This window comes from Elephantulus edwardii, unplaced genomic scaffold (genome assembly GCF_000299155.1).
Source record: "Elephantulus edwardii isolate Elephantulus edwardi_28Jun2011 unplaced genomic scaffold, EleEdw1.0 scaffold00152, whole genome shotgun sequence".
In the NCBI taxonomy this organism is placed as follows: Eukaryota; Metazoa; Chordata; class Mammalia; order Macroscelidea; family Macroscelididae; genus Elephantulus; species Elephantulus edwardii.
In genome coordinates, this window is record NW_006399902.1 from 476,697 (window position 1) to 503,565 (window position 26,869).

General features: G+C 37.7%; 1 protein-coding gene across 7 annotated transcripts in view; it reads left to right on the plus strand.

Annotated features, from left to right (window-relative positions):
• Window positions 1-26,869, plus strand: part of EPB41 (erythrocyte membrane protein band 4.1 (elliptocytosis 1, RH-linked)) — a 123,777-nt gene that overhangs the window by 55,448 nt on the left and 41,460 nt on the right. For 2 of the 7 annotated variants that reach the window (XM_006894923.1, XM_006894924.1), the window contains 3 exons: window positions 10,700-10,908; window positions 15,429-15,482; window positions 21,477-21,653. In XM_006894923.1, coding sequence (XP_006894985.1) covers window positions 10,700-10,908; window positions 15,429-15,482; window positions 21,477-21,653 — 440 coding nt within the window. Of the gene's footprint in view, window positions 1-10,699; window positions 10,909-14,209; window positions 14,267-14,441; window positions 14,484-15,428; window positions 15,483-21,476; window positions 21,700-26,869 lie in introns of those variants that run through there. The other 5 variants (XM_006894920.1, XM_006894919.1, XM_006894918.1 and 2 more) reach the window with 4 other exon arrangements.

Below are 26,869 nucleotides of genomic sequence, written 5' to 3' on the forward strand. Positions count from 1 at the left end.
AAGGCCCTCTATGAGGTGGATTGATTCAGTGACTGGGATAATTGGGTTGGGAGTGTCAGAGACAGTGCGATTGGCACAGGACAGAGTGGAGTTTAGAGCTGTTGTACATAGGGTCGCTATGAGTCGCAGGCGACTCGATGGCACATAAAAACAACAACAATAGGAAAGAGGAAAAAGTCTGCCTCAGCTACCATCAGTAAAAAGTAATTGGTTTCAACTCCTAGTGACACCGTATGTGTCACAGTAGAATTGTGCTCTCTAGGCTGTTCAGTAGCTGATTGTTTTCAGAAGTAGGTGAATGGATCTTTCTTCCAAATGCCTCTGAGTGAGGTTGAAACTCTGACCTTTTGGTTAACAGCAGAATACTTCAGCTATTTGCACCAACTGGGGACACTGCCTCAACTACAGCGCCATGTGAAAAAGAAGTTTAGAAGGAAAAGAAAGGAAGTTTAGCCCAATTATCAGGTGACAGTTATATACTGAGTAAAAGCAGTTCCATTATTAGTCTCTATTTTTTTTTAAAGTAGAATGAGATAGAAAACAAGTTTCATGATAATATACACTGACAAAAAAAGATATGTCTAAGTATGGTGGATGGACCTCTATGTTTAGTTTTGAGATTTTGAGACCATTACTGAGATAAGGAAATAAGCTACATTCAGGTCCTTATTATACCACTGAAAATAAAAGGTGGCTTATTTTTACTGTGTGGATCATAACAAACTGTGGCTGACTCTGAGAAGAATGGGAATCCCAGAACACTTGATCGTGCTAATGCAAAACCTATACTTGGACCAGGAGGCAGTCGTCACAGCAGAGCAAGGGAACACTACATGGTTCAAAATTGGGAAGGGCGTACACCAGGGATGTGTCCTATTGCCATACCTTTTCAACCTGTATGCAGAACAGATTATCCAGGAGGCTGGACTCTATGAGGAGAAATGTAGAGTCAAGACTGGTGGAAGATCTATCAACAGTCTGCGTTATGCTTGCTGAAACTGAGGAGGACCTGAAGCGCTTGCTGCAGAGGGTCAAGGACTGCAACCTCCAATATGGAATGAGGCTCAATGTCAAGAAGACAAAGATTCTCACCACTGGACCAACTGGCAGCATCAGAATAGATGGTGAAGAGATTGAGATTGTTCACAGCTTTAGTTTGCTTGGCTTCACAGTCAACACTCTTGGCACCAGTATCCAGGAAATTACAAGGTGTATTGCCATGGGAAAGTCTGCTATTAGGGACCTCTCCAAAGTACTGAAGAGCAGTGGTGTCTCTTTGGAGACTAAGGTGCGTCTGATACAGGCTATAGTCTTTGCAATCACTTGTTATGCTTCAGAGAGTTGGACAATGACTAAGGAGGATAAAAGGAGAGATTCCTTTGAGCTGTGGTGCTGGAGAAGAGTATTGAGAATACCATGGACTGCTAGGAAAACAAACAGATTCATCCTGGAAAGGGTCAAACTGGGTGGCTCCTTGGAGACAAGGATTCTGAGGCTCCGTCTAACATACTTTGGACATGTTGTAAGGAGAGACCAGTTCTTGGAGAGGGACATCATGCTTGGAAGGGTGGAGGGACAGCAGAGGAGGGGAAGGCCCTCTATGAGGTGGATTGATTCAGTGACGGGGGTAATCAGGATGGGAGTGTCAGAGACAGTGTGATTCGCACAAGACAGAGCAGAGTTTAGGACTGATGTACATAGGGTCACTATGAGTCACAAGCGACTCGACAGCACATAACAGGAACAACAATAAGTAAAAGCTCAGAAGATATAAAATAAAAGAGTATTATCATCTATGTTAAGGACTCATTGGTGCATACATATCCTTATGTTATCTGTTGTAACTGCAAGGTTCATGTTGCCATGTCTGTATATAGTTGGGAATTAGAGTTTTGGATGCTGAAATGAGACAGACCTGGTTCCAGTCTTTTTCTTTTTTTTTTTCCTCTGCTCACCCTTATTAACTCTCCCTTCTGAAGTGGGAGATATCGCAACCTGAATAGCCTTAGAGGAGATGAGACCACCCTGGAACTTTGTTCTCTCAAGCAAATCTTTAAACAATTTTAGGTGGTGCTATTTTTAAAAAATCCTTATTCATTGTCTAGCTCTCAGTTGCATAGCAAGTGCTTGGAAAGGTCATGGCCTGAATCAGACACACCTTAGTCTTCAAACTGACATCATTATTCCTCAGTAATTTGGATTGGTCCCTAACTGCAGACTTTCCCATTGTAATATATCTCCTGATTTTCTGACTGCTGGTGCCAAGGGTGTTAATTGAGGACCTAAGTAAGATGAAGTTGTTGACAGTTTCAGTCTTTTCTCCATCTCTCATGATGATGCTTACAGTCCAGTGGTAAGAATCTTTGTCTTCTTGACATTGAGATGCAATCCATATTGAAGGCTGTGTTCTTTGATCATCTGCAACAAGTGCTTCAAGTCCTACTCACTTGCAGCAAGCAAGGTTATGTCATCTGCATAGTGCAGGTTATTGATGAGTTTCCCTCATCAATTAATAAGGATGGCAGAAGAAGAATTGACAGTGAATAAAGAAGACAGAAGAAGAATTGATGCCTTTGAGCTGTTGTGTTGGAGAAGAGCACTGAACATCCCATGGATGGCCAAAAGAACAAATATGTCTTGGAAAGGGTGCTTTTTGGAGGCAAAGATGATGAGGCTTTGCCTCACCTACTTTGGGCATGTTGTTAGGAGGGGCTATTCCTTGGAGAGGGACATGATGCTCAGAAAGCTGGAGGGTCAGTGAAGGAGAGGACAACCAGGTGGATTGACACAGTGACTGCCGCAATGGGATCTAGTGTGTCAGGAAGTGTGAGGATGGCACAGGATAGGACAGGGTTCAGATCTGTTGTTCAGAGGCTTGCTATGGACCGTGCTTGACTTGACGGCACCTAACAACTACGTTCTTTTAAAATAAGAATGAAAGCAAGACAAAGCAAAGTGTTATAATGGACTGTGCAGAGAGCTGATATTAGAGAATAGTAAAGGAGGAACTCACTCGGCATGAGAACTGAAAAACAAATTTAAGCCTTGAGTTGCGATATTGAAGGATGCTATGGACAATATGTTGAATTATCCAGGAAGCATCAAAAGAAGATGAAGTGAGTACACAGAGTCACTGTACCAAAAATAATTGACTGACATTGAAAAGTTTCAGGAAGTACCATAAGAAATAAAGCCAATGAAAGAAGAAGACATTGCCAAAAAGAAGTCCTCAGGAATTGATGGGAAACCAACTGACATGTTTCAGCTAACAGATGCAGCCCCTGCACATACTCACCGGTCTATGCCAGGAAATTTGGAGGACAGCTGTGTGGCCGATTGTCCATTTTAAACATTTATTCTTAGGCGTTTAGTGTCTTTTATATCTATTTTAAATTATGTCTTTTAAACTTTTAGTTTTCTACTTACATGTTTTGTTATATAGAAATACAATTGGTTTTTGTAGTTTACCTTGTATTTCGTAATCTTACTAAATTCCCTTGCTGAGCTCTGCTGGCTTGGTGGGTAGGAAGTTGCACTGCTAACCGAAACACAACTGGTTTAAATCTATCACCTGCTCTGTGAGAGAAAGATGGGCATTCTCCTCCTGTGCTATTTATAGCCTCTGAAAACCCACTGGAAGGTCAGCTATGAGTCAGTTCCAACTTGACAGCAGTGACTTTGAGTATATCCCAGACATTTTTCTTGAGTACTTTGTATCTCACTCAAACTCATTGCTATCAAGTCACAACCAACTCATTGCTGACCCTCCATTGGATTTCCAAGGCTGTAAATTGCTTGGGAAGATATTGCCCATCTTTTTCCCTCATTGCTGAAGGCGTATTTGAACCACGAGAGCAACGTGGCTTTTGAGTTAGCAGCATAACTTACTCTGGCTTTGTCACAGGAGATGCAAAAGTACTTTAAAAAAAAAAAAGATTTAATATGGCGGCTTTAATATTACAGCGCCATGAAGATGAAATAACTGATGACATATTCAACATGCTGCTCACATTTATAGACATTCTGGTTTTTAAAGAAATGTTTCTGTACTGCAGCAGAATAAGGTCAGGGACTAGAATGAAACAGCTACTTAGTGGTGACTTCATTGTACAAGTCATCTTTCATGCCAGCTTCCCAGAATGATGCATGATAGGTTCTCCCTCCAGCCCATGGGACCTTTTGAGCATTGCCAGGCCAAAAAACTAGGAAAGGCTAATAATTCCGTGGGAATCTTATAACAGAGCTCTGGTGGCCTAGTAGCAAGAAGCTGCACTGCAGTCCCAAAGGCATGCAGTTCAAGGCCTCTAGCCGCTACACAGGAGAAAGATGAGCAGTCTCCTCCCATGTGATTAACTGCCTCTGAAAACCTGCCAGAGGGTCAGCTGTGGCTTGGTTCTGCCTCAACAGTGTACAACCACCACAACATAATCTTGTAAAGACTGTTATTCTCTTCTGCAGCTCTTTAATAATATTAAATGTTTTTTACTTGTCTCTTTTTTTTCAGATTTACTAACTTAATTTTTTAATACCTATTTTTTTAATTGTGATTTTAACAAAAGTTTACAGAAAAGTTGGATTTTCATTCATTCATTGTTGCACATTTTCCTCCCTCCTCTTCCATTCCCCCTTTCCCAGTCTACTTTGGAATGCACCTCTTATTCTGGACTGTTGTCATACATATAATGCCTAATCATATATTCTTTTTTTTTTAATTTCATTATTTTTTGTGTGTACCGTCAAATCAGATCTGATTGGTACAGGAGGACATTGTTCCTCCTTCTCGAGCAGAGCATCTGGTGGATTTGAACTGTGCACCTCTGAACTTGCAGTTGCAGCTTCTTGCCACTAGGCCACCAGAGCTCGCCTCATATATTCTTTTTAAGGCAGTTCTTTCCCTCATCTGTTCCAATGCAGTGTTTATTATCTTTCGACTCTTTCCTGGTTTCTCCCCTGCCCCCTATTGTCAGTTCTGCTTTGTAACAGTGGTACTATGCAGTATATGTTCTTTTGTCGCTAAGATATTTCACTCAGCAAAATATCCTCCAGGGTCACCCATGTTGTGTAATGTTCTACAAATTTATTGTTTTTCAGTGCTATGTAATAGTACATTGTGTGGATGTACCATAGTTTTTCTATCCACTCATTTGTTGGTGGTCACTTGGTTATTTCCATCTCTTTGCTATTGTGAATAACACAGCAATAAACATGAGTGTGCATACATCTGTTTGAGTGGCAGCTGTTTTCTTTCAGGTATATGTCCAGTAGTCGTAGTGCTGGGTCATGGAAGTATTTTATATATAATATTTAAAGTAACTAAACTGCACATAAATGGAATAAGACCATTATTTAAAAGTCTGTTTTCAAAGATCTTTTTCTCTATGTGTTCTCTTCTCAGCATCAGAACTGCAAATGGAAACATACCTGTAACTCTGCTTTCTACCCTTTCCCAAATCCTTCTCTGTCCTTCTTTTAAAAAGATACTTCCCCCTAGGCACTTTCAATCCTTTTCAAAATTAATATAACCTTTTTAAGTGAGACATGATATATTAGGGAGACTTTTACAAGAACTGCTTTCTAAGGCCCTCACTTTAATGGTCTAAATGAGCATTCTTTTCCTCTTCTGTTAAGACTGCTGCTCAGAGCATCTGCTTCACCAGCTGGAGAATGGAAACTGGTTCAGATCCCAGTTTATGTGATACCGTCATGAGGATAACTAACAATGATAAGAATTTTTCAGCTTTTTTTTGTTACAAGTTTTGCTATTAGAGCCTGATAAAACTTAGTAAGCAGGAAGAAGCATTTAAGAATTATATTTCTATTCATGAGAAAACTAGGGCATCAAAAAATGTGGGGTAGCTTACCAGGGTCACATACATAGGCTGTTCATCCCTTCAGAGTGGTGGTTGCAGTACTTCTTGCCAAAGGAGTCCATCCATGTCATCTTTATTTAAGCTTTAAAACAATGCACTTGCCCAAATCTAATTCTGTCTCAGGTGGACCTGAGCATACCTGGCTGTTTCTCTTTGTTTTTCAAGATTTCCAGATGATTCAAGCGGACCATTGGGTAATGTAACCACTGATCCAGTGCATACATATTGTATGTCGAGAATTGGCCTGGTAAATAACAGAGATGGAGAATTTTAGGCTCTGTTAGCTTAGCACTAAGAAGTTGTACTGCCAGTGCTTAGGCAAGGGGGTTGAATCTACTTGCTGCCCTTCACAAAAATGATGGGCAGTTTCCTCTCAAGTGATTTGCAGGCTCTGAAAATACAAGGTAGGTCAGCAGTGAGTCAGTTTTGACTCAATAACACATAACAACAACGCAGTAGTAGGGGTCTTGGTGGTGGTAGTAGAAATGTGTTGGGCTGCTAACCAGAAGGTCATTGGTTTGAATTCACCCATTCTTTTTCTGGGAGAAAGAAGAGCAACATTTGTTTTGTTGTTTTGTTTTTTTAAAAACTCAGTATGGGGTCTTGAATATGTATCAGTTTGCTAACTGAAAGATCTCAAGTTCAAATCTATTAGGTGCTCCATAGGAGAAAAATAGTCTCCTGCAATACAGATTTACAGCCTGAGAATCCTGTGGAGGGTTACTGTGAGTTGGAAATGAGTTTGGTGGTTTTGTTTACTCAGTATGATAGGTTTTTATTTTTTTCTTCTTTGTTTTTGTTGTCATTAGCATGATAGTTTTGAACTTCACTTTTTATTACTCTTAGGTCTAATTTCTGCTACTCTGAACCAAGAGCAATATTATGGTGGTGTGCACTGGGTTTGGGTGCCACCAAGAAGCTCTGGTTGGTACAGTGTTAAATGCTCAACTGCTAATCCAGAAGTTGGAAGTTGAACTCATTAGGTGCTCTTCAAGAGAAAGATATGCTGGTCTCATTTCCTAAAGATTAAAGCTTAGAAAATCCTCTGGGGACACTTCTACTCTGTGTTAGTGTAGGGTCATGATGAGTTAGAATCAGCAAGACAGCAGTGGGTTAAAAGTAGCAGCAGCAGCAGCAGCACTCTTCTTTGCCTGTTGTTTTGTGTTGTTTTGTGGGAACCAACCCATAGCTGACCATCTGGAGTGGGTTTTCAGAGGAGATTGCCCATCCTTTGTACTCAAATTGACAGCACCTAACAATAACAACAACAACAACAAAATCTTGTAATAGCTAGCAAATTAATTACTAGAATTGCATAGCCCAAGTAATTTTGAAAAAGTAATCACTTGATTTATGAATGTACTAAAAGTGATAACTTTATATGAGTCATTTGTATGGTATATGATTCTGAACTCAGTGAAGCTCTGTGGTGATCTATAGTTTCATTCTCCTTATTGACCAAAGGAAAGAAGTGTTACTTCTTTTTGGAGCTTCCAGGTGATCTCTTTTATTTGAATTACATAACTATATATCTGTGTGTGTAAAAATAATTTTTGCCCAGTATAGTCATGAAATAATACCAGACAAATAGAACTACAGGAACTTAGCCATATTAAAAGTTAATAATATTTGAGGTTTATAAAATATTTTTATAAAATATTTTTATTTCAACTGATTATGGCTTCCTCCACTATTGAATGAGTTTATCTTCCACATTCTGGAAATAATAGAACTAAGACTTATAAGACTAAGATCTTTGCCCTGGTCATACTGCCATGTGTACCTAAGGTGAACTCATACCTATGGCTTACTGTTAATCTTTTGACTTGGTACCTCATGGCCTTCCACAGTTAGGACTTTTCCTTGTACTACCATCAATTTTTCCAGTTTCTGAACTGTTTCTAACTGCCAGTTCCACCCTTATATCTGCTTTTCCATATGCAGTACAGATTGCCAGGGCTAGCTAGGAATGCCGAAGACATAAATCATTTGGCACTGTGATATTAGTATTGGATTAAAACCAAATACAAGTGGCAAAATAACACATGGTGGAAGCATGGGCTATGATTATGTGATGCCAAGCTGAGTCGAATTAATTCTTTGAGAGGAGGTGTGAATACACATGTGTGATGATACTTTAGCACAACTGTGAACAAAATATTTTGTCACATTACCCCATGTTGTTAGATTTGGTCTGCCATCTGCCATTCTTGCATTGATTGGCTTTGAAGCACCCATGAATGGTACGAACTTGCAAGAGGACACAGATTTTTCAATGAAAGAGAAAGTAAATACTTGTACTTCTTTTGTCTTCTCTGATTAATGTTCCAAGAAGTGATTCCATGCAACTGTAGGGTAATGACCATTTCTGCCTCCCTTGGTGTGGTATCTATAAAATAGAAGTTGTGAATTTAAAATTTTTGTTTGTTTAAATTTATGGGCAATTCACCCCATCCTTACAATTTGTGAATTTAAGTTCACCCAGATAAATTACTAAATTTAAGAAGGCAGGAAAGTATGTGGTAAAGATGATAAATACTTCCATGCAAAAAAGCATTAGCATTAAAAAGTGTCAGTACTTGAGAGGACAATGATTTAGGAATTCTTAAACCCTGCAGAAAAGCACCTTCTTTCCTGCACACTTCCAGCTAAGTGAGATTTTACTACAGAATACATAGATCTTTTCTTCCAGTCCCTGAAAAAAATGCAAATAAATCAAAAAAGAGGACAAATTATTATTTTGACATAAACTGTCTGAACTTAGATGCTTAATATCCAAATCTAAAACCATTTACTCCATGAAAAGATCAGGCTTTTATCATACATGTTGTTTATTATCTTATATAGCTTTATTATTTATTGTTCATCATGCATCTCTATATAGTTATTAAGCCAGGGTGCTGTTGGAGACAAGGCTGTTGAACCTTAATCTCACCTACTTTAGCATGTCATTAGGAGGGCTCGGTCCTTGGAAAAGGACATCAAGCTTGGAAAGGCAGACAGTCAGCCAAAGAAAGGAAGATACTCCACAAGATGAATTGACGTAGTGATTACACCAGTGCGCTCAAGCGTGTCCGAGATTATAAAGTTGGCACGGGATAAGGCAGGGTTCAGATCCATTGTTCACAGGGTCACTGAGTCGAACCTAACAACAACAATATTTTTTATTCTCTCCAGAGTAGTCTCTTGTCCCTACTTTTTCAGCCTCAGTACTGTTGCCAGTTGGGGCCATATTGTTTTTCTGATGGCTGTCTTGTGCAATTTTAGGATGTTTAGCAGCGTCATTGGCCTCTGCACACTAGACGCCAGCAGCCTTTCCTTCTCCCCAAGTGTGACAGCCAAAAAATTTCTCCTAAAAACCAAATCCACTGCCATCAGATTGGTCCTGACTCATTGCAGCCCTCCATGGGATTCCCCAGGCTCTAAATCTTCACAAGAGGAAGACTGCCCTTCTCTCTCCTTTGCAGCGGTTGGTGGATTCAAACTGCAGGCCTTTCAGTTAGCATTGTAACATCAGGCTCTACACTACTCACTCACTCATTGCCATCAAATCAGAACTGCCATCAATCAGGTCGGAGCTGACCTTACAGCTGGTTTTCAGGGGCTGCATGGGAGGAAATTGTCCATTTTTCTCTCTTGGAGAAGCTGTTAATTGGTTTTGCCATCAAGTCAGACCCGACCTATAGCTAACACTCTGGTGGGTTTTCAGAGGGCAGTTTAATCACACTGGAAGAGATTGCCACCTGCAGAGCAGCTGATGGCCTCAAACCACTTGCTGTGCCTTCGAGATTGCAGCCACAGCTTCTTGCCATTAGCCCACCAGAACTCCCTTTCATAGCTACTGGCACTCCTTAAAAAATTGCCACTGATGCCACAGAACTATTTGTATATTAACTCTTAATGGGAAACTAATTTGCTGTGCAAATTTCACCTTAAATCCAACAAAATGTGCAAAAATAAGTGAAGAATCCAGTCAAATTTAAAAAAAAAAGGGGGGGGGGGTGGAAGCTCTGGTGGCCTAGTGGCAATAAACTGCACTGCAATCCCGGAGGTCTCTGATTCGAATCCACTAGATTCTGCTCTGCTGAAGAAGGAGGGATAATCTCCTGTACCAGCCCGATCCAATTTGATGGTACACACACACACACACACACACACACACACACACACACAAATAATAAAATAAAAATCTATTAAAAAAAAAGCTGCGGGCAAAATTGCCACTGGTGTCATACAGATTTGTAAGACTGTGAGGTGATAAAACAGCACCAAAAAAATTGTTTTGTTTAGTGTTGAGGACCAGAGGTTTTTAATTCACTTTATTGTGATCAAATGATTAATTATTAAGGAAGATTTGCCCTTACAAGTACTGAAATGTAGAACATATCCTCTCAGAAGATCCATTTTTCAAGCTATTTTGTAATCATCCCAAGGAAGCTATGCAGAAAGAAATCTAACTTAATCCTTTTTCCTAGAATATATTTTAGGTTCCTGAAATTACCTATAAATAAACGGGTTTATTTCAAAAAGACTGGAAGAGATCCGACTTAACCTTCCCCTTACCCCACCCTCCCAGACTACATTCCAGGTTCTTAAAACTGCCTATGTTTCTAACAGATTACAAGGTGAACAGTCTTGCTGTTTAATAACCTAAGTTTCCGTTTCTTTTCTTAGCTTGATGTTTTTCCTCTTCAGCATTCAGTGTGAGTCATTAGTGCATCTTAGCTTTTCTTTTGAGGATGTTTTTAGTTTCTCATTGCCGTCAGTTACCTGATGATCTCTTTCTTACCATGGTGACTCACCTTCCCTTATCCTTCCCTTTTCCTTAGCAGCAGCTGCCGACTCCGCAGACAGAAGTCCTCGGCCTACCTCAGCACCAGCCATTGCTCAGAGTCAGGTCACAGAAGGCGGTGTCCTAGGTGCATCTGCCAAAAAACCAGTGGTCTCTAAAACACAGAAGGAAGTGGTGAAGGCAGAAGTGAAGAGGGAGGAAGAGCCACCTGAACAGGCTGAGCCAGAACCCACAGAAGGATCGAAGGTATGGCATAAATCCAAATGTATAAAGAAGTCACTTTCTAATTTAGAGGACTTCACTCCTTTTCCAGGAAGCATTTCAAAGTACATGATTTTTATGGGATCCTAACAGTTATTTCTTTCACACTCTTTGAGAGAAAGCTTCTCCCATTAACCTATAAAAATATTTTTATAGAATTCCATCATGAAGTCTGTAAGCTAACTTAAAGGAAGTTTTCAGGTGACTCACACCTTGACTCAACGTAGTACCTGGAGGGGAGAGGATGCGAGTGGACTTACAAACCAAACCAGTTTGACATTGATACAGAACGAGTCTCCACATTCATTTTTTAAAACTATGCTAGTAAAAATATCAGTTCATTCTCTAAGATTTCATATATCCACATTTCTAGAGATACAACCTTTATATGGTTGTATCTAAAGCACATCTTTATAATTGTTCAGGGAGCTTTGCCAACCCAAAGGCAGATGGCTTGAACTTACAGTCTTTGAAAACCCACTGGAGGGTGAGCTGTGAGATGGTTTCATCTCGACAGCACTGAGTTGAGTATATGGTTGTTCATATCTCACGCTGGCTTTACAAAGGGGGAATCCCTGTTGCTTTACAGGGCTCGGTTGGTTGTTCTCATAGTCAGTTGGCCACTTGGAAAAGCACCAATTTAAATAGCAGATTTCCCAGAAGTTAATAGTAACAGAACTAATTTTTTCTATTTTAATGAGTTTTTTTAAAAAAGTATGTAATCGCTGATGATGTTGACCTACTAGTACAAGTTTAGTGAAGTAAATACAAGTCTCACTGTTGAAAACAGAAATTATGAGAAGCAGTCTTCATAAGAAAATTATGTTTTGATGTGTTTGCTAATAAATTTAAAACCCTATTAATGCTTTTCTAAGTGCTCTTACCTTGACAGATGGACTAATCCTGTTCATTTGGAGAGAGTTCAATGCCTAGTTTATTTATGATAGTGCAGTGCCCAATCCTGGCTCTGTTTTGACTATATTATTTAAATAACAACTGTTAAATAAAACAAAATGAAGTTTTTATTATCCTTTGAGACAAACTTGAGTTAGGGGTGGGAGGTGTTTGCATTTTTTACCTTGCCAAATGACATTGGTTGTCAGGCTGCATGTCATTATTCCTCTTTAATGTTACTTTCCCTTAGTTTTTAGTGTTAGAATAATCTTACCTGGAATTCTGACTTTCCTTCCATTTATTATATGACTGGAAAGTGTTGTTGAATTGCTAGAGTGGCAAGGGAAACTTCTTGACTGGTTTAGATTCTCTGATGTTCTGCTGATTTACAAGCATGAGTATCTGTTCTCTCTACTTTTGGAACCTCAGCACAATAGAAAGCTCACCTGTAATAATGCTCCCCTCCCACCAATTCCGGTAAAAGGAGTCTTCTCACTAGTTAGTTCTTTGTAAATAAATATATTAAGATACTGTGTTGAAATGAAACTGAAAGCCAACTCTGATAGCCTTCAATTCCTGTAATAACAGTGGCACAGTTGGACACTTAATAAAATAATTGTGGCATTTACCTGAAGCCGTGGTTATTATATAAAGCAGCAGTGATGAAGCAACTTGCAGCTGTGTAAATTTCACCAACTAATTTGGTGCCAGCTGGAGATGGCTTTTGGCCATCTTGAGGCCTCTGCTACCTCTCTCCCTCCTGCATCTTCAATCTCATTTGATGTTCTTTGAAGAGGAATACATGGCATTACTATTGTTGCCTTTATTTTTAAACTGAAACTGGCAATTGCTATGATTGCAGTTCTAAAGAACCCACAGCAAAAAAAGAAAATAAAAAAACCAACCTACCCCACCTCATTATTCATTTAAACAAGGAATCATTATAGAATGACTTGAAACACCATTTGTTAAGCATATGTAACTCTCTGAAGTATAACACATCATCTCCATTTTATCAGTAAGAAAACTTAAGCTCAGGGAGGTAAAAGAACGTGTTGATACCCATACAGCAAGTGTGCTAAGATTCAGAATAAAACATTTTGAATTATTAATTACTTCCTAGTAGGAAGTGTGGTCTAGTCTATAGGGAGTTGCACTGTTAACCCAAAGTCCATGCCTAGTTTGAATCCAACATCAGCTCTGAGGGAGAAAGATGGGTAGTGAAACTACCCATGTCTCAGAAACTCAGTGAGTCGGTTCTGACTGGACAGCAATAGTTTTAATTTAAAAAAATTGTTGTTTTAGTTGAAAGTGCTGAAGCCAGATGTGCTTATGATTTGACAGTGTCATGGAGTTTAGTATCGCCCTATGTTCTCTACATTCAGTCCTGGAGAAGAAAGTGTAATGACACAATAGTCCTGATTAATGCTACCAAGTGTGATAAAAAGTGTATGTCAAAACACAGGTTGATGAGATTCTGTAAGAACTTAGGGTTACAAAGTGATTGACTTGACTCCTAATAAAAATAATTTTTAAGTTTTTAAATGCCCAGTATTGTAGGCATTGCCTACATTCTACTATCCTGCTTCTTAGTTGTTGGGTTTTTTGTTTTGTTTTATACTTCCTTCAATTTATGAATATGAAATGTTACTCTTAAGGTATTTTAAAGCTAGATAGAAGGTTTTAGCTGTTCTTTCTGCTGCTAAGGAAGAATGGTAACCCTTCCACCAAATATGTGGACTCCAGCTCCCCAGAAAGGAAATTGCAAGTGTTTACTATTGCCACCGAACTTATTTATAGATAGCCCTGAAAGTAATTGCATGTATTAGTAACAGTTTGGAATGAGTTTATTCTCATGTTTTATTGTCAACTGAAGAGTGAAACTGCCTCAATAAATAAATTGATTGCCTATCAAAATCATGTATATTTACCTGTTTGATGTTGTATGTGGTTTGTTGTTATATATATGTTATAAAGATTTGTTTGTGTCTAACTATCATATATCGTCATATGTTGTTATCTTCATTTGTAAATTTGTTAAAGTACTTCCAGATCACCAAAAAAGAAAACTAGCAAAGTGAAAGCATATGGCTATAGCATTTAAGAGCCAAAATTATTATTAGAATAAGTAATTTTTAATAAGTATGCATATATTTTCTTCACCAAAAGAATAATTCATTTTCTTTTTTTGATAATTTAGATATTCATATTACTTCTTCAGCCTTGAAAATATGATGGTGAACTAGCATTGCTTTAACATCTTCCATAAGATTGCATCGTGTCTCAGACCATATTTACAACCAACTTAAAGTTGCAACTTATGCTGAATTAATGCTATTTTTGAAACCTTACTAACCTAAAATGTTTTTACCACTTCATTTCTTAAATGTAGGTGGAAAAAACCCACATCGAGGTCACAGTACCCACCTCAAATGGTGACCAGACACAGGTTTGTGCCAACAGGTCGCTTGTTCCCCTCCCCATGACCACACCAATTCCATTTCCCCCCTTTTCTGATTCCCTTCTCCTTAATAAAAAAAAAAGTTATAAAATAAAGGTTCAAACAAACTTTGTGAACCAATATTTTATTCTTTTTCTTTCCTTTTTAAATTATGGCAAAACAGAAGCTTGCAGAAAAAACTGAAGATCTGATAAGAATGAGGAAGGTTAGCCATTTTTCAGTTTCACAAAACTACATTGCCATTTCACCCATGATGCCATATAGTGCATTAAAAAGACAGTGATCCATTCTTCTCATCAATTTCCCTTACTCCAGAATTACTTCCAAATAGCAGACACACATCACCAAAGAAATGAGAATTCTATGTCATGTGTTGAAATATTTCATTAAAATAAACTTTGTACTAGAATGGTCTATCTTTAAACAAAATTGAATAATCAGGGAGGACCAAATCTAGTTTTTTAAACTTGGACTTTATAAGAAATATTTTTAAATGACATTATATTCATGGAATTGTTGATAGTATTTCATGCATACTTTCATATAATGGCAACAACTATCAGTATTCTTAATAACTATGAATTTAATTTTCTGTTTTTTATTCTTCTCAACTTTAAAGTGAGATGAATCAGTTCTTATTTAATAGAATATTGGCTGATTTTGTGTAAAAGGTCCTTAAGTATTTCTTATGAAATGTATTAAAAGATAAGCATACTTCAGTATAACTAAATAGAAAATATGTCTAGAAAGCTGAGAAATTTTTACACATTTCTCTGCCCCATGGAACGTGAAACTTCAAAAGCTTTTTAATGTTACGTGTTTTAAAGAAACCTTCAAAGAACTCAATTTTTAAAAGAAACAAAACAGCAGCTTACAATGAGAGAAGCTAATGGAGCAAAGAGCACTGTCTATTTAAATAGCTTCATGACAATCTTTCGTTTTTCATGAGCAGGGTCATCCGTTTTGTAGTGATACTCATGTTCCCTGTGTTTCCGTGTTGCTCTGTGACAGTCTCATGTTGGCAGATGCTGCACTGCAGTCATTTATTTTAAATATTTTTTGGTTTGCCAATTTGCAGTTATTTCCTCCTGCAAGAACAATATTTTAATTTTTTTATGCTTTTCTGTTTCCTCCCCTTTCATTTTCACAGAAAAAAAGAGATGGTGAAAACATTTATATCAGACATAGCAATTTAATGTTGGAGGTTTGTATGAACTTGAAGCTTATTTCAGTTGGTTGCCTGGAACCTTCTGCATTCTTTGCTGATCCCCTTTTCTTCTTACTCTGCTCCATTTGGTTTTGCATGTCATTGCATGAGAAAATTTTTGGTTTAAGATTCTTTTGCATGTTGGTAAACATGAAGAGACTCTACCATTTCTCCTCCACCTTTTTAGTTCCCATCTCTCATACTTACCTTAAAAAATATATGATTGGGACTACTTCTTTTTCTACTGGTTCCATTGTTTTACCCATTTTTAGAAAATTTATTATCATTCTGAAACTTCCTTGAATTTTCTAAAGATATCAACTCCTATGTATCTCAAAAAAGCAAATTTGCATTACATTTTCCTTTTCTGAACTGAGACAAGATGTACAGATAGGGCAAACCATCATAATTCAGAAAGAACTTAAAATATTAGAGGTACCAGAAACAGAAGGGACAGTGGGTGGTAGAGGAAGCAAGATGCAGAAGGAAAGGAGGGAGCCTGGCCTCTAGTGAGTAGCTGTTTAAAGATTGTTTGTTCCTAAAGTGAGGCCTATCAGTACAGCATTATGATTTTAACCATGAAAAAATTAAGACTTAAACAAATTCATTTTCTTAATGTCAAAGAGCTGTTAAATTGGCAAAGGTACGATTTGAATTGGAATTTCCACTGTTTTGCATTCAGAAATGGCTACATACTGTATAAGAGTTGTCAAGTTCTTTTCCCATTGCAGTCAACATTTGGTCAGATTTTTACTAGGCCTTTCTTAGAGTACATTATCTATTTTTGGCCTCTACATTGGTTAGAGAACTATAAAACTAATTAGAAGATGAGTAGAAATGTATGAGGAAAAATTAAGACAGCTAAAATTATTCTATGTGGAACAAATACTAAGACCAAGAAGTTTCCACATTATGAAAACTCTTATACACGGGCTGTTGACCATGTTAATCTACAACTTAAGATAGAACTAAAACCAATTCATTTCAGCTCTGGAATCAGGAATTTAAAAACGAAAAAAGTATTTTCAACATGAAGATTTTGGGAAAACAGATGTTTTACTGAAGGAAGTTATGGAACTTTAGTTACAGGAATCCTCTGGATGAACTTTTAAAGATAATGACTCATATTCATCTCTGATAACTTGAATGTTATGCTAACCAACCTGCATAACATTTCATCTAATCCTAAAATTAGAACCTGAGACTATAGACCACAGATATTACTATCAATCAGTTTTGTCAAAAGTTTTCACTGATAAGGTCTAAAAGCACAGGGCTGAATGCTCTAAACCTTGGCCTGAAAGAGAATAGTAGATTTCTACAAACAAATGGACAAGTTCTGATTCAGATTATTGTAAGTTGTCTGTACTCAGTTTAGAATGAGTGAAAATGTGAATTGGTCATTTGAGCTATTTGTGAAAATAATTCTTTTCACTTATTTATGCAACAGATATGAACACATGTGTGTTTTAGATCCTACATGGGCCATTAGAGAGGAAATAGACATGGTCCCTGTTTAAAGGAAACAATTGGTGTGGGGAAGAAATAATACAAGAGTAAATAAATAGCGATAAAGTGATTACAAATTATTATAAAAACTATGAAGGAAAAAAACCCATAGCAGTATGCTATGCTAATAAAGAGAATATATTCTAAATAAGTCCAAGAGGAAGATCTCGCAGTCTGCTGCCATAAAGATTTACAGCCTTTGGAACTCTATGGGCAGTTTTACTCTATGTAGGGTTGCTTTGGGTTAAAATTGACTCAGAGGCAACATGTTTACTCTAAAATGTTCAGAGAGAATCTCGCTCAAGAGATTGGATTTTATCTGAGACCTGAAAAATGAACATATATTAAATATGATAAATATTATTAAACTAGAAGTTTCAAGAAATGTTTTTGTAGATAAAGCTCTTTGTTTCAACATACAGTCTCTGATAATGCCTTAACTTTCTCTTATTCTTTGTCAATACATATAATTTAAGTGCCTTCTATGTGTAAGGTACTTTGATAAAATTGATACAAATTGTGCTAATGCTAACCTTCATTAAAGCATGTGCTAGGTGCTGGACACAATACTAAGTGCTTTACCTATTTCATTTAATATAGGATTTTCCGAAGTTGGCAGGCAGGCTATTTCAGCATCAACAACTTAGACCTCTTTGCTCTAGCCTGTCTTTGAATCTAGACCTGAAATAATTCTGTTTTAAGATATTAGGAAGGGTAATAGATACTTGTTTGTCTCCTGTTCTCAGCAATGTTAATACACCCCAATTCTAAACTAAAATGTATTTGTTGACTGGTCCATCGTCAGCATTTCCTCTGGACTGGAACCTGCAGTACCAATCATATATTTACCTTTTGTTCCATGAGTGTTTTGACATCTGAGACTCACAAAATCCCTGTGTGATGTGTTTTCCTCCCAGCGTTCCACTGACAGCCATGAGAGGGTATTCTACATAAGTGTGTGTGTGGAAATTAAAACTACTAACTGCTCTTTGAGAATGTCTTACATATATAATGATTTGATTTGATTAAGGGAGCCCCAGTGGCCCACTGGATAAACTCTCAGCTGCCAGCCAAACAGTCAGCAGTTGAACTCATCAATTGCTCCGCAGGAGGATGTGGCGTCTGCTTCTGTAAAGACGTGCAGCCTTGGGAACCCTGTGGGGCTGTTCTACTCCGTCCTCCAGGGTTGCTGAGTGAGAGTCAGCTTGACAGCAGTGGATTTGGTTTTGATTTTTGGTTTGATTAAATCTACCAAAACTTTAAGATATCAAAAGGGTCTAACCTGAAAAGAGCCAGAGTAATTTGGCTTGATCATCATTCTTCAGGTGTCGAATAAATAAATTTGGGTTGGGGTTTTGTTTTGGGGTTTGTTTGGTGTTTTACCCACTAAGGAAGTTCTCTCAAGTTATCTGTCACGCTAGCAGTTTTGGTTGGATTTTTTTTTTAAAGCATCCCTCCTATCCCTATTCCTACCCCACCCCCACTAATGCTTTATTCTGGCACAAATAAGGTCGAGTTCATTTTTAGATCTACTGCCTCCTCCTCCATCTCCCAGAGAAAACTGTAGCAAGTGTCTGTGACAAATTCTATTTGGAACAGGTCCCTTTGAGATCTTCATCTTACTCTGTGCCCCCACAGGTTTCAAACAGAGCCAGCTAAGAAGGATGGAGAAAGCTCCCCAAGGAACTACTGATTTTTACTGAAACATTTATTTTTCTCAGGTTCCAAGCTAATAAAAAACTAGGCAAGAAGAGTAATGTATCACCACCTCTCATATTAACCCTTTCAGAAGAATTCTTTTCTACTTCTTAAAATTGTTGCTGAAACCATGTGTTTTCAGTTATGGAAAGAATATAAGTAAATCTAAAAAATTTAAATAAATAATAATGAATTTTTATATCATTTGTAGTACATAAATGTACCCAAGAGTCTGTAGTGCTGGGATTAGTGAGGTGAAGCCCATTTTTTCATATTCATGCAATTATACAGGCCCCCACCAGATGGTAGCATGCCCTGAAAGTGGGATACACATTTCCCACTAAACCCCAAAGACAGAAAATATACCCTATAGGGCACTCCAGTGGCCTAGTGATTAGGAGCTGCACTGCCAACCTGAAGTTACATGGTTTGAATCCACCAGCTGCTCTGCAAGAGAAAAATTAGCAGTCTCTTCCTGTGCTGTTTACTGCTTCTGAAAACCCACTGGAGGATCAGCTATGGGTCAGTTCTAACTCAACAATGCACAACAACAATAATATATGTTCATAGATCATGAATTATTAAGAGGCTAATCCAGAGAATTGTGGTTTAATTGTAGTATCTTTTGTTCATTTTTGTTTAATTCCGTTTACACTTATGACCTTCTCATAGGAGTTGAAATTGACTCAGCAACCACAGATAATATGTGTTAAGTGATTCTTGGATGATTCAGATACAATTTCCACTCCAAAACTGGTTCACAAACCTCACATGCTTGGTGGGTCTCCGTCAGTCAACTCACTACTGAGTCATTTACCGAGTTTTCCCATGCTTTCCTTAGCTAGTAAACATGCTTTTCTTACTTTCAGCTACAACAAAAGTGCAAGCTGTTGTTTCCCCACGGTGAAGCCAGTATTTATGAGATGTTCACACTTTTCACCCCAGCAGACAAACACTGCTCTTACAGGGGAGCTACAGGATTGCCCTTTTGGGGTTACTTTTCTCTTTGGCTGATGCCAAAGCATATAGTTCAGTCTTGAATAAATAAAAAGAATAGTAACTGGATTTTCTGCATTAATCCCCCTAGGATAAAAATTGTTATCATGTGTCTCACTGATTCTTTTCCCTTTGCTATTTCCCTCTGGCGTTGCTTTTGAAGTAGTTTTCTCTAGTTGTAGCCTAAATTTATTTTTTTCCGCGAGGGCGGGGGGGATAAAGCTTACCAAAAAAAAATGTTTTATTTCTTTACTTTTAAAACTGAGACTATTTCCCACAAAGCCGAAAAAGCCTCCCCAAATATACACAACACATCAGGAGATATATTTAACATTATGCTTTTCTTGGATGCAGAGCTATTTTGATCTCAAGCATACACTTTGTGAATTTTTTCAGAGAAATGTTAGACAAAGAGTGTTTGAGCTTTTGTCTTTGAGTTGTATTTCCCAGACTATTTTTACTTGAGTCTTCCCCTTCAAAGTTGATTTGGATCTTTGATTCCCTCCTAGTTGCCCAGTATTTAAGTCTGCTGAAACAGTCACTAGTTTAAATTATTAAGAAAGTATGTGAGAGGAACATCTAAATCAAAATTTAAAAAAAATTTTAAAAATGCATCGGAAGGGATATCTTTCACTGAAAATCATTGTACTAGTACTTGAAATTACCAGTAACAATAAAACATATTTTATTTCTAAACAAAAAAAAAGGAAGTATGTGAGGTATTTTACAAACTCTCATTAACTCATTCACAATCTATTGAAGGTTAGTAGAAGGTCCCTATTTTGAATTGTACTAAAGATTTAAGTGGGAGGTCTGGTGGCCTAGTGGTAAGGAGCTGCACTGCCAGCCTGAAGGCATGTGGTTCAAATGCACCTGCTGCTCTTCAGGAGAAAGATAGGCAATCTCCTCCTGTGGAATTTACCACCCCTGAAAGTTCTCTGGAGAGGCAGCTGTGGGTCGGTTCCAATTCCATGATACATAGCAACAACAGGGAATTAAGTGAGGTTGTTGGAAAGCATAGGCTTTCGTCCATGTGAATAATATTGGCAAAGAAAAACCCCTTGAATTTAAAAAAATAAATAAATAAAAAAACACCAAACCATTGAATTCTATACCCTTCAGTGATTTTTCTGAAGTAGTAACTATCTTCTCTAGAGTTTTGAGCTGAGAATTTCAGTAATACATTCTAGTAATAAGAAGGTAATATTTCTGTTTATCAAAAAGCAACCTTAACCAACAAGTACTAGGGAAGCATTGTTATTCTCATGTAGAAATAGAAGGATACAACACAGCCATACCTTACCAGAGTAACACAAGCCAGTGGTGGAAGCTGGATCTTTCCCCATGTCTTTCCTTTGATGGTTTCTCCTTATCTGTTGCTATCTCCATCCTGCCTGAGCTGAGCCTAAATCAGTTCATAACAACCTGAGGCTAATTAAGTCATAGGATTATCTTGGGATGAGGAGTTGGAGATCTGGCACTGCATCAATATGGGAAAGTGAGTCACATGATTAAGCAGACAACGCTGTATTTTATAACTGCTGAGAGATATGGGGTTAGGATGCTTCGTTGCTTCCAAGAAAAGACCTTGTTAAAAAAAAAACTAAAGCAAACAAGCAAATATGCCATGCTGTATATTTACAATTCGAATGCTATTTATGGATCAGTAACATCTATCCTGGATGTGGTGTGTTTTCTGCCAATGCCCAGAGTCTCCGATGGGCTTCCCTTGGTATGTTTTTTACCCCGAGTATTTATTGTTTTGCATCTTTGTCCTTTCAACTGTAGGATTTAGATAAGAGTCAAGAAGAGATCAAAAAACACCATGCCAGCATCAGTGAGCTGAAAAAGAACTTCATGGAATCTGTACCGGAACCACGGCCTAGTGAGTGGGATAAACGCTTATCCACTCACTCCCCCTTCCGAACGCTTAACATCAACGGGCAAGTCCCCACAGGAGAAGGAGTGAGTACTCTGTCTCTATGAGCAAGTGTTAGAATGAACAGAATGAGTTTCTTTAAATCTTTATGTCCTGTATCTGAGAGAAAGTAAAATTGAAATTTAGCTTTGATTCCACACCAGGTCATTGCAGCTTTGAGGCATTCATAAACAGGCACCTGTGTTTTAAGTCATGTTAGTAGAAGATTAGCGGAAGGGATGCTGAGAACTGTCTGTGCAGCTGCATGCTGCCGGCTAGTGTATGTTTACTAACTGACCATAGGCCAGTGCAGCTTTGTTTATGTTCACACTGTGCCTTCAAGGGCCAGAGAATTTACTAAATTTAGTAAGGTTGAAATTGGAAAGGGATTGACATTTTTTTAAAGAAATGTTAGTTGAGCATTTGAGCAACTCAGAAATGTCTGGAATGTTGGCTGTGTTAATAAACCAATGCGGCCCCTAAGCCAGAGAATGTAGAACACCGTCTATTAATCATAGTTATGTCACAGTTAGAAAAATGGATTGGTTTTATTTTTATAAAGAATAGCACTAAACTCTCAGTATGTTTTATAAGAGAACACATCTAAAAGTGACCTGAGGTAGCTTTTAGGAACTCTCCTTTTTCTGTTGTCATTCCCTAATTTGGAAATCCTACACCTAAATAAATGAATCTGTGTAAGGAACATTTATTCAAAGATTCTTTACTTAGCCTTTAGCCTGTAAGGCTTAATGTTTATATCTTACGAATTACATTGATCTAATGAGTTGTTGTAATGATTTTAAAATTATATGCTTCCCCCCCCAAAAAAAAAATAGCAATCCTAGTTGGGAGGGATAAAGTGATAGTCATTTTAAAAGCTGGTTTTTCCATATAAAATTCATAGGAAATTGTTGAAGTTATTGTTTAGTTTCTGGAACTGGAGAAGATGATAAAAATTAATCCACAAAGAGTACTTCTTTTTCAAGAGTATGATTAAAACTGACTAACGTATCTCCTTATAGACTTGAGCCAGTTTTAACAGGATTGGAGAATACTTAAATGAACTGGCTTAACCAAGAATGATAGGACACTGTCATTCCTATTCACTGTCTTCTCAGCCTTCATGCCCTGATATAAGTGACATTCACTTAGTGCTCTGAATCTAGAGAATGTACTGTGAACTTGAACTTGCTTTCTGAGTCTGATCATCACTGTCAAGTGTTAGTTGGGTATTACATGTGAACATATCCCTAGCAATATGAGTTATAAAGGATCTAGAAGTTAAGTGGTGGCTTGATTTACTGAGAGGGTTTGACTAATCAAAGCCTAAGTGAAGGATTCTAAACAAGGTCCTTGTTTTGTCAAACTTTGATTTATTGAGTAGATGAAAAAATTCTCTTTGTCTCCATAAGCCTCATTGCTGTGTGGCCTGGTTAACCCTTCCTATAAACTGTAACTGTTGTTTTTTAAGATTTTTTTTTTTTACTCTGTGCAAGTAATAAAAGATGCTCAATTACTTTTTAAAAAAATCAAACCAAAAATTAGTAACTTCTGGCTGACAGTTAAATTTGAATTGGTCTCCATTGCCCGAAATTATCATATGTGTTAACAGAAACCCTCCAGAAATTACCTCAGGGCTGATGTTGGAAATGGAGATGTCATTCTGTAGACTTTAAAGAAATTACTTTTTTATAAAGGAAATTGGATCCATGGAAGTACTTGAGCAATATTACCTCTGTGCTTTTGTCCATATAATCCATCTAAGTGCACAGCAGAATAAATAAGAATTGTATTGTGATAACCTTTTATATAGAGATCATTTTACTTTGGGTATATCTTACTTTTCCCTTTAATAATTAGGATAATATTTCTGTTGTATTACCTCTCCCACCTTTGATAGTCTTGTTGTTGCATTTCAAGGCAGTTGAATTTTTATATAATTTGTGTATAACCAGGTGAAGAAAACCTTTGTCCTTGCCTCGGAAAGAAAGGTTGGTGGGCCAGAGGTAAAGCTGCTGTTAGCGATTGTGCTTCTCAATCAGAAATTGCTCTTGTCATGGCACTAAGCAGATAATCCCCCAGAAATGAACAGCAGCTGCTGAGTAGTGTTGTGGTTTTGTTTTTTTTCCTTTTGGCTGTAGTAGTAAATTCACACTCACAGCCTTTGCCTAACACATAATTCTTCCACTGCTGCAACTTTTGCAGCTTCCAACTTGCTTATTTCAGCGCATGGCTGGTTGAAAAGCTGCATGAAGATGTAAATATGTATTCAGAGCGAAAATGAATTTAATTGTACCCTATTCTTTGTATGTTGTCTTTCTTCTTCCCCACCCTTTTTTCTTTCCTTTTAAAATATCACTATGATTTTGCATCCTTTCTCTTCCTTTTTTTTATGTTTGCTGACCAGTCGCCCGGCTACTTTCTCCCTGATACATATCACTTAGGGGTGTGCAAAGAACCAATTTCAAGTTTCCAAACCGATCAGAGAAGGCTAGCTCAACTGAGAGAACTTAGAGCCAAGTTTTTCCTTTCATAGATGACAGCTTTCTTAACTATGGATGGCAGAGTACAGAAACTGAGGGAAGGAGAAAACGTCTCATTTGGACGAATGGGGAGGAAAAAAAGCTTTCCTTCAAAGTATTTGCTTATCGTAATACATAAACCTTCATGATTGTCATTATTAATCATGACTCAGAAAAACAGGGAGAGAGTTTACAATTGTTAAGATCTTGTAGGGTTGTTGGGGGTTTGTTTTGTTTTGTTTTAACGTTTGAGGCATCCAAGGATTAAATCATTTGTTTTCTACTTAAGTATGCCTTGGAGTCACTTTTATACCCAATATTTTTCTTTTGCAACATTTAAAATGTATAAGATGACAATTTTTACTCCCTTGAGTAAAAGCTAAATGTGTACCATACTGAATAAACTGTTGCATTTTTAAGTCTATGTGAGGAGGTAAAAAGATACTTTTTTATATTCTGCCATTCTATTTGTAATAAAAATAACTTTTCTGGGGGCCAAAAAAAAAAAGAATGCTTCATTCTTGGCTTTGCCAGTTGATCAAGGAAAAATTGACAATACCAAAGCAATGAAAATTTATCCCAAATAATCCTCTGAAGGAGGAGTAATTACTCTAAGGAAGTCCAATGATTTTTTTTCTTTTTACTTTCAGAAATTGTAGTCTCCATTAAGTCACAAAATTCTTTGTACAGCACTCTATTGTATTGCATATACTTTGCCTGGAAAATTTGCCAAGCTAAAGGAAAGAACTCTAAAAAGATCTTCCCAAATCCTTTGCACATCCCCAAGTATCGTTTCTGAGCACTTTCCATCTGTCATTTTGTTCATCTTTCTCTGTCTTTCTTGATCTTCTACCGTGAAAGCAGACACAGGAACGTGCTCTGTTAGTACAGGATGAAGAGAAACATAAAAGGCAAGAAAGATCTACTGAAAGAGCCTTGCCCCAGCGAGAACATGAAGAGATTCTTCCCACGGTTTCTATTCCAATCCCCGAGGACCACAAGTCTCTCAAAAAGTGCCACCTCTACCCTAGTAGTCCTTTCCAGTCTCCTCGTATTCCTTTCATGATGTCTTTTCTCGTGGTCCTTGCATTGGCACTTTGGTGGTTGGTCTTTCTGTGATCGGCAAACAGGGTGCTCATCTGAAATGTCAAGACTCAAGCCATTGAACTTCTGTCCTTGACTTCTACTGTGTTACCTCCTGTATGATGCCCTCTCATCTTGATAGCTCACTGTCCCTGTGGTAGGGAAGATCTTGGGATTCATTTGTCTGTCAATAAAATGTTATTCTTCGTAGAGTATGTTACTTGGGGTATAAAGGAGTAGCAATGGATTACTCAAGCCAGCTCCACTGCACCAAGGCTTGCCCAGCCTTTATACTGCTTCGACAAATCAGACTATGTCAGGTTGGTTATTTTCCCACAAAAGCTTTAACTCTTTTTTTCCTGCATGTTCTTACTATTCACAATTGCTGTCTCCTCCTCCTCAGTGTTTCACACAAAGCAGAATACTTCAGGAACATTTGATGGGATATTTTCCTGGTCTGTTGCAGTCATTTATGTCACATAGGCTCCATAGTTCAAGGGGGCAGAAATGACTTGCTAACCTTTCAGAAGCCTTAAATGATACATTTGATTCTACAAATCCATAACCACTCCTTTTTTGGGATCTCAAACCAGAGTACACAAAGGCCTTTTCCAGAAAAGGGCTTTTGATTCCTGTGGCCTTCTAATGAGTATTTCTGAAATGTATGGGGACAGATGACTTATTCCTACCTGCTATTCAGAAGAGCTCTGTAAAGATTGAACACCATCCATTCACAAGTAGAGTGCGGATGGTTTAAGGAAAATGGTGCTGGTGCCCTTAGCCTCCAGCCAGGGCTGAATTTCCTACTCTTCCTCCTGCCCATCTTTAAAAGTCCTGGAATATAGATTTACTCAAGATCTATATATAAATACATCCTTCACAGAATTAAAATGCTGTGTAACTTCTTTATGACCTAAGTAATTCTATTGCTAGAGGCAGTATTTAGCTGGCATGACAAGCTTACAGTATATATTTATATACTCTGTGTTCCTGGTGCACTTCAGACCTGCTTGTTCTTGCACTTGTGTGGAAACCACTTGTCTTTCATCGGTAGCCTTGTAAGCTAAAGTCTTACTATGATAAGTATGTGTGATAAGTATGTGTCCTCTGCTTGCATGCTGATTTATAAGGCTTCCCTGGATGTAAATATGAGCCTACTCTCTTTTCAGAACACAACTCTGATACCTACCAAATTATATTTTTAACCCCAATATTAATGAAACTTTGCACGTAGCTTGCTTTTTATGGCACTTCATTGTCTCAATATGGATGATTTGCCTAATGTCTCAAGTATTTGTTCTGAAGTCTGAGTTTATATATAGGGTTATCAAACTGTTGTTTTTATACTCCATTTTATTTCTCAACAACTTTTAATGGATGAAACTTCTAAACAAGTTTTATCTCTGAGAAGATGGCCTCTTAGAAAAGAGAACAGTGTAGCCAAAAATCTTTTGACTTCCAGCATCACCGATATTGTTCTGTTGTCTCTTGAGATATATAGAAATAATTCTTGCATTTCTTGAAAACTGCTATATTATCACTATAGACTTTCTCACAAATTGGGAAAGGAAGTAAGGAGGTGTTGTTAACTTGGAAAATCTGATGAGTTATCTTTCAGAAGCAATGTCTGTTTATAGCAAGTATTTTGTAAATAAGTG